The 8,665-nt window shown below is 41.2% G+C and overlaps 1 protein-coding gene across 1 annotated transcript; it reads left to right on the forward strand.

Annotated features, from left to right (window-relative positions):
* The first annotated feature begins 544 nt into the window (after nucleotides 1–544).
* Nucleotides 545–5,139, forward strand: LOC127604961 (uncharacterized). Its single transcript, XM_052072400.1, has 3 exons — nucleotides 545–2,158; nucleotides 2,255–2,430; nucleotides 5,129–5,139. The coding sequence occupies exons 1-3, from the start codon at nucleotides 603–605 to the stop codon at nucleotides 5,137–5,139; spliced, it is 1,743 nt and encodes a 580-aa protein (XP_051928360.1). The 5' UTR covers nucleotides 545–602.
* Nucleotides 5,140–8,665: the final 3,526 nt, after the last annotated feature.

Here is an 8,665-nt window from a genome sequence, read left to right on the forward strand (position 1 = left end):
GATCACATTTTCTGAGTTTGAATGTATCTTCATAGGAATGAGTTGTGTGGTCAAATTAATGCTCATTTAGGCTTCAGGAGGTCAACCTGAACTAAATATGTGTTGAAATGTGTGCATAAAACCTTTGGTTTACGCGTGACACTCAATTTGAGTTTTATTTATTTTAAATGCATATTCAGGCCGAGCTGAGCACATTTTTTGACTTTGAATGAATCTTCACAGGAATGAGTTGTGTGATCAAATTAATGCTCATGCGTCATCAGGCGCCGACAGGTATGGCAGCCTCGGTCACACGCTCCGTAGTATTATCCCTGTTTTTGTCATTTTCGTTTGTTTTTGGCGACCCTGAGCGGCTTACTTACACGAGGGAAAAGTTGCTGCGCATTGGGGAGTCTACGCTCGGTCTTTTTTCACCAGCACACGAAAATCCACAAGGTTTTTCGGAGCTAATCGCGAGCGGAGCGGCTGCGCTGTACGGAGCATGGAGACGCCGCCCGAGGAGGGGGAAGCGAGCCGGCGTGCTCGTCAAGCTCAGGCAGCGCGGATTTCGAACCCCGCTCCCATCGATCCATCTTGCTAATCTACGATCTCTGCCAAACAAGATGGATGAACTTCTTCTCCTCACAAAGACCAACAAAACATTTGCACGTTCTGCTGCGCTCTGCTTCACTGAAACCTGGCTCAGTGACCGCCATCCCGATCCCGCGCTACATCTACCCGGCTTCCGCCTTCTCCGAGCCGACCGCGACACGGAGCTATCGGGGAAATCGAACGGTGGTGGGATTTGCTTCTATATCAACGAAGAATGGTGCACTGATGTCACGAAGCTCGACGCACACTGCAGCCCGGACCTGGAGTCGCTGTCTTTAAACTGCAAGCCATTCTACTCGCCACATGAGTTCACCTCCTTTTTACTAGTCGGTGTTTACATTGCGCCACAAGCTAACGCTAACACGGCGATACAAACGCTAGCCGAACAAGTAAACAAACTCGAACTAAAATACCCAGAGTCACCCCTGATCATTTTGGGCGATTTTAATAGAGCACATCTTAACCGTGAACTTCCCAGATATAAGCAGCACATAGACTGTTTCACCAGAGAAGGCAACATTCTAGATCACTGCTATACAACAATCAAAAATGCATACCGATCGGTCGCCCGCGCAGCATTGGGTCTTTCTGACCACAATTTAATCCACTTAATACCTACATACAGACAGAAACTCAAATGTGTTAAACCGGTTGTTAAGACTGTGAAAAAATGGACAGATGAAGCAAAGCTAGCTCTACAAGAATGCTTAGACTGCACTGATTGGGGCGTCTTTGAAACTTCAACGGGCACACTGGATGAATACACAGACACTGTAACATCATACATCAGTTTCTGTGAGGACATGTGTGTACCAACGAAGTCGTTCTGCTCCTTCAACAATAACAAGCCATGGTTTACTCCCAAACTCAGGCAACTCAGGAAAGAGAAAGAGGCCGCATTTAGAAGTGGAGATCGGGCACTGTACAAACATGCCCGAAACCAATTGACAAAGGAAATTAACATCGCAAAGAGAAGCTATGCAGAGAGGCTGAAAAACCAGTTCTCTGCTAACGACTCTGCATCTGTATGGAATGGCCTGAAAGCAATCACTAACTATAGAATGCCATCCCCCCAAACAGTGAACAATAAGGGTCTTGCTAATGAACTAAACATGTTTTTCTGCCGATTTGAAAAGGACACCCCCATTTCCCACACACACCCACCTCTACCAGAAACCACTCTACCTAGCCCCCCACCCTCTTTTTCTCCACTACAGATCCACGAACAGGACGTGAGACGGCTCTTCAAGCAGCAAAAGATCAAGAAAGCTCCGGGGCCCGACAAAGTGTCCCCCTCCTGCCTGAAAGTCTGCGCTGACCAGCTGGCTCCGGTCTTCACACAAATCTTCAACAGATCCCTGGAGCTGTGTGAGGTCCCATCCTGCTTCAAACAGTCTACCATCATCCCAGTTCCCAAGAAATCGGCAACATCGGAACTGAACGACTACAGGCCTGTCGCCCTGACGTCTGTGGTCATGAAGTCCTTTGAACGCCTTGTGCTGAATCACCTAAAGAACGTCACTGGACCCCTGCTGGATCCTCTCCAGTTTGCCTACCGGGCAAACAGGTCTGTGGAAGACGCAGTCAACATAGGACTGCACTATATCCTCGAGCACCTCGACAGCACAGGGACCTACGCAAGGATTCTGTTTGTGGATTTCAGCTCTGCTTTCAACACCATCATCCCGGAACTCCTCACCCCCAAACTACTCCACCTCGGTGTGTCCCCTACGACCTGCCAGTGGATCCTCAGCTTCCTGACGGGACGGACACAACAGGTGAGACTGGGATCAACAACATCATCAATACGCACTACCAGCACTGGTGCCCCACAGGGATGTGTCCACTCGCCACTGCTCTTCTCTCTCTACACAAACGATTGCACCTCAACAGATCCAGCTGTCAAACTCATAAAGTTCGCAGACGACACCACGGTCATCGGTCTCATCAAAGACGGCGACGAGTCTGCGTACCGCCAACAAGTGGAGCAGCTGGAGCTTTGGTGCGGCCGACACAACCTCGGGCTGAACACGCTCAAAACTGTAGAGATGATCGTGGACTTCAGGAAACATTCTTCTCCTCAGTTGCCCCTCACACTATCCAACTGCCCTGTGTCAACCGTCGAGACCTTCAAGTTCCTGGGAATCACAGTCTCCCAGGACATGAAGTGGGAAGTCAACACCATCTCCATCCTGAAAAGGGCCCGGCAGCGGATGTACTTCCTGAGGCTGCTGAGGAAGCATGGCCTGCCACAGGAGGTGCTACGACAGTTCTACACTGCAGTCATCGAATCAATCCTGTGTTCTTCCATCACGGTTTGGTTTGGGGCCGCCACAAAAAAGGACAAAATCCGACTTCAACGGACAGTTAGGACGGCAGAAAAAATCGTTGGCACCGCCCTACCCACTCTTGAGGACTTGCACACTGCAAGAATCAAGACAAGGGCACGGAAAATCCTCCTGGATCCCCCCCCACCCTGCCAACCACCTTTTTCAGCCACTCCCCTCAGGCAGACGCCACAGATCCATGCGCACCAAATCCAGTAGACACTTAAACAGCTTCTTCCCTCTAGCCATTAACTCCTTAAACAGTCACTGACAGTCACTCTTCTTGCACCACAAAATGGTACTTCAAAACTAGTGGTTACTCTAAAATGGTTCAATGATTTTGTTGTTTACGATGATACTAGTGCAGTGTGTTATACCGGAGACAAATTCCTTGTGTGTTCTACATACTTGGCCAATAAAGATGATTCTGATTCTGATTCTGAAATACATGTTGAAATGTGTGCATAAGTCCTTTGGATTAGGCGTGACACTCAAAATTTGAGTTTTTATTGCTTTAAATGCATTTTCAGGCCGAGCTGAGCACATTTTCCTAGTTTGAATGTATCTTCATAGGAATGAGTTGTGTGGTCAAATTAATGCTCATTTAGGCTTCAGGAGGTCAACCTGAACTAAATACATGTTGAAGAGTGTGCATAAGTCCTTTGGTTTAGGCGTGACACTCAATTTGAGTTTTTATTGCTTTAAATACATTTTCAGACCGAGTTCAGCACATTTTCTGAGTTTGAATGTATCTTCATAGAAATGAGTTGTGTGGTCAAATTAATGCTCATTTAGGCTTCAGGAGGTCAACCTGAACTAAATATGTGTTGAAATGTGTGCTTAAGTCCTTTGGTTTAGGTGTGACACTCAATTTGAGTTTTATTGCTTTAAATGCATTTTGGTGCCGAGCTTAGCATGGTTTCTGACTTTGAATGTATCTTCATAGAAATGAGTTGTGTGATCAAATTAATTGTCATTTAGGCTTCAGGAGGTCAACCTGAACTAAATACATGTTGAAGTGTGTGCATAAGTCCTTTGGATTAGGCGTGACACTCAAAATTTGAGTTTTTATTGCTTTAAATGCATTTTCAGGCCGAGCTGATCACATTTTCCTAGTTTGAATGTATCTTCATAGGAATGAGTTGTGTGGTCAAATTAATGCTCATTTAGGCTTCAGGGGATCATCCTGAACAAAATACATGTTGAAGTGTGTGCATAAGTTCTTTGCTTTAGGCGTGACACTCAATTTGAGTTTTATTGCTTAAAATGTATTTTCAGGCCGAGCTGAGCATGTTTTCTGAGTTCGAATGCATCTTCATAGGAATGAGTTGTATGGTCAAATTAATGCTCATTTAGGTTTCAGGAGGTCAACCTGAACAAAATACATGTTGAAATGTGTGCATAAAACCTGTGGTTTAGGCGTGACACTCAATTTGAGTTTTTATTGCTTTAAATGCATTATCGGGCCGAGCTGAGCACGTTTTCTGACTTTCAACATATCTTCATAGAATGAGTTGTGTGATCAAATTAATGGTCATTTAGACTTCAGGAGGTCAACCTGAACTAAATACATGTTGAAATGTGTGCATAAGTCCTTTGGTTTAGGCGTGACATGCAATTTGAATTTTATTGCTTTTAATGCATTTTCAGACCGAGTTGAGCACATTTTCTGAGTTTGAATGTATCTTCATAGGAATGAGTTGTGTTATCAAAGTAATCCTCATTTAGGCTTCAGGAGGTCAACCTGAACTAAATATGTGTTGAAATGTGTGCATAAAACCTTTGGTTTACGCGTGACACTCAATTTGAGTTTTATTTATTTTAAATGCATATTCAGGCCGAGCTGAGCACATTTTCTGACTTTGAATGTATCTTCAAGGGAATGAGTTGTGTGATTTATATTAATGGTCATTTAGGCTTCAGGTGGTCATCCTGAACAAAATACATGTTGAAGTGTGTGCATAAGTCCTTTGGTTTAGGCGTGACATTCAAATTGAGTTTTATTTATTTTAAATGCATTTTCAGGCCCAGCTGAGCACATTTTTTGACTTGGAATGTATCTTCATAGGAATGAGTTTTGTGGTCAAATTAATGCTCATTTAGGCTTCAGGGTATCATCCTGAACAGAATACATCTTGAAGTGTGTGCTTAAGTCCTTTGGTTTAGGCGTGACACTCAATTTGAGTTTTATTGCTTTAAATGCATTTTAGGGCCGAGCTAAGCATGTTTTCTGACTTTGAATGTATCTTCATAGAAATGAGTTGTGTGATCAAATTAATTGTCATTTAGGCTTCAGGAGGTCAACCTGAACTAAATACATGTTGAAATGTGTGCATAAGTCCTTTGGATTAGGCGTGACACTCAAAATTTGAGTTTTTATTGCTTTAAATGCATTTTCAGGCCGAGCTGAGCACATTTTCTGAGTTTGAATGTATCTTCCTAGGAATGAGTTCTTAGGTCAAATTAATGCTCATTTAGGCTTCAGGAGGTCAACCTGAACAGAATACATCTTGAAGTGTGTGCTTAAGTCCTTTGGTTTAGGCGTGACACTCAATTTGAGTTTTATTGCTTTAAATGCATTTTCAGGCATAGCTGAGCACATTTTCTGAGTTTGAATGTATCTTCATAGGAATGAGTTGTGTGTTCAAATTAATTGTCATTTAGGCTTCATGAGGTCATCCTGAACAAAATACATGTTGAAGTGTGTGCATAAGTCCTTTGCTTTAGGCGTGACACTCAAAATTGGAGTTTTTATTGCTTTAAATGCATTTTCAGGCCGAGCTGAGCACATTTTCTGAGTTTGAATGTATCTTCATAGGAATGAGTTGTTTGGTCAAATTAATGCTCATTTAGGCTTCAGGAGGTCAACCTGAACTAAATACATGTTGAAGTGTGTGCATAAGTCCTTTGCTTTATGCGTGACACTCCACTTGATTTTTTTTTTTTTTTCCTTTAAATGCATTTTCACACAGAGTTGAGCACATTGTCTGAGTTTCAATGTATCTTCGTAGGAATGAGTTGTGTGGTCAAATTAATGCTCATTTAGGCTTCAGGAGGTCAACCTGAACTAAATATGTTTTGAAATGTGTGCTTAAAACCTTTGGTTTACGCGTGACACTCAATTTGAGTTTTATTTATTTTAAATGCATAGTCAGGCCGAGCTGAGCACATTTTTTGACTTTGAATGAATCTTCATAGGAATGAGTTGTGTGATCAAATTAATGGTAATTCGGGCTTCAGGGGGTCATCCTGAACAAAATACATGTTGAAGTGTGTGCATAAGTTCTTTGCGTTAGGCGTGACACTCAATTTGAGTTTTATTTATTTTAAATGCATAGTCAGGCCGAGCTGAGCACATTTTTTGACTTTGAATGAATCTTCATAGGAATGAGTTGTGTGATCAAATTAATGGTAATTTAGGCTTCAGGGGGTCATCCTGAACAAAATACATGTTGAAGTGTGTGCATAAGTTCTTTGCGTTAGGCGTGACACTCAATTTGAGTTTTATTGCTTAAAATGTATTTTCAGGCCGAGCTGAGCACATTTTCTGAGTTTGAATGTATCTTCATAGAATGAGTTTTGTGGTCAAATTAATGCTCATTTAGGCTTCAGGAGGTCAACCTGAACTAAATATGTGTTGAAATGTGTGTATAAAACCTTTGGTTTACGCGTGACACTCAAATTGAGTTGTATTTATTTTAAATGCATATTCAGGCCGAGCTGAGCACATTTTCTGACTTTGAATGTATCTTCATGGGAATGAGTTGTGTGATCAAATTAAAGGTGAGTTAGGCTTCAGGAGGACATTCTGAACTAAATTCATGTTGAAATGTGTGCATAAAAACTTTGCTTTAGGCGTGACACTCAATTTGAGTTTTTATTGCTTTAAATGCATTTTCAGGCCGAGTTGAGCACGTTTTCTGAGTTTAAATGTATCTTCATAGGAATGAGTTGTGTGGTCAAATTAATGCTCATTTAGGCTTCAGGAGGTCAACCTGAACTAAATACATGTTGAAATGTGTGCATAATTCCTTTGGTTTAGGCTTGACACTCAATTTGAGTTTTTATTGCTTTAAATGAATTTTCAGGCGGAGCTGAGCACGTTTTATGACTTTGAATGTATCTTCATAGAAATGAGTTGTGTGATCAAATTGTCATTTAGGCTTCAGGAGGTCATCCTGAACAAAATACATGTTGAAGTGTGTGCATAAGTCCTTTGCTTTAGGCGTGACACTCAATTTGAGTTTTTATTGCTTTAAATGCATTTTCAGACCGAGTTGAGCACATTTTCTGAGTTTGAATGTATCTTCGTAGGAATGAGTTGTGTGGTCAAATTAATGCTCATTTAGGCTTCAGGAGGTCAACCTGAACTAAATATGTTTTGAAATGTGTGCTTAAAACCTTTGGTTTACACGTGACACTCAATTTGAGTTTTATTTATTTTAAATGCATAGTCAGTCCGAGCTGAGCACATTTTTTTACTTTGAATGAATCTTCATAGGAATGGGATGTGTGATCAAATTAATGGTAATTTAGGCTTCAGGGAGTCATCCTGAACTAAATACATGTTGAAATGTGTGCATAAGTCCTTTGGTTTAGGCGTGACATGCAATTTGAATTTTATTTATTTTAAATGCATTTTCAGGCCAAGCTGAGCACATTTTCTGAGTTTGAATGTATCTTCATAGGAATGAGGTGTGTGGTCAACTTAATGCTCATTTAGGTTTCAGGAGGTCAACCTGAACTAAATACATGTTAAAATGTGTGCATAAGTCCTTTGCTTTAGGCGTGACACTCAATTTGTGTTTTTATTGCTTTAAATGCATTTTCAGTCCGAGTTGAGCACATTTTCTGAGTTTGAATGTATCTTCATAGGCATGAGTTTTGTGGTCAAATTAATGCTCATTTAGGGTTCACTGGATCATCCTCAACAAAATACATGATAAAGTGTGTGCTTAAGTCCTTTGGTTTAGGCGTGACACTCAATTTGAGTTTTATTGCTTTAAATGCTTTTGTGGGCCGAGCTGAGCACGTTTTCTGACTTTGAATGTATCTTCATAGGAATGAGTTGTGTGGTCAACTTAATGCTCATTTAGGCTTCAGGAGGTCAACCTGAACTAAATAGAAGTTTAAATGTGTGCATAAGTACTTTGGTTCAGGCGTGACATGTTATTTGAATTATTATTGCTTTGAATGCATTTTCAGGCCGAGCCGAGCACGCTTTCTGAGTTTGAATGTATCTTCATAGGAATTAGTTGTGTTGTAAAATTAATGCTCATTTAGGATTCAGGAGGTCAACCTGAACTAAATACATGTTGAGTGTGTGCATAAGTGCTTTGGTTTAGGCGTGACACTCAATTTGAGTTTTATTGCTTTAAATGCATTTTCAGGCCTAGCTAAGAACGTTTTCTGACTTTGAACATATCTTCATAGAATGAGTTCTGTGATCAAATTAATGGTCATTTAGGCTTCAGGAGGTCAACCTGAACTTAATACATGTCGAAGTGTGTGTATGAGTTGTGTGATCAAATTAATGGTCATTTAGGCTTCAGGGGATCATCCTGAACAAAATACATGTTGAAGTGTGTGCATAAGTCCATTGGTTTAGGCGTGATACTCAATTTGAGTTTTTATTGCTTTAAATGCATTTTCAGGCCGAGTTGAGAACGTTTTCTGAGTTCGAATGTATCTTCATAGGAATGAGTTGTGTGGTCAAATTAATGCTCATTTAGGCATCAGGAGGTCAA

Source organism: Hippocampus zosterae, chromosome 7 (genome assembly GCF_025434085.1).
Source record: "Hippocampus zosterae strain Florida chromosome 7, ASM2543408v3, whole genome shotgun sequence".
NCBI classification, from domain to species: Eukaryota; Metazoa; Chordata; class Actinopteri; order Syngnathiformes; family Syngnathidae; genus Hippocampus; species Hippocampus zosterae.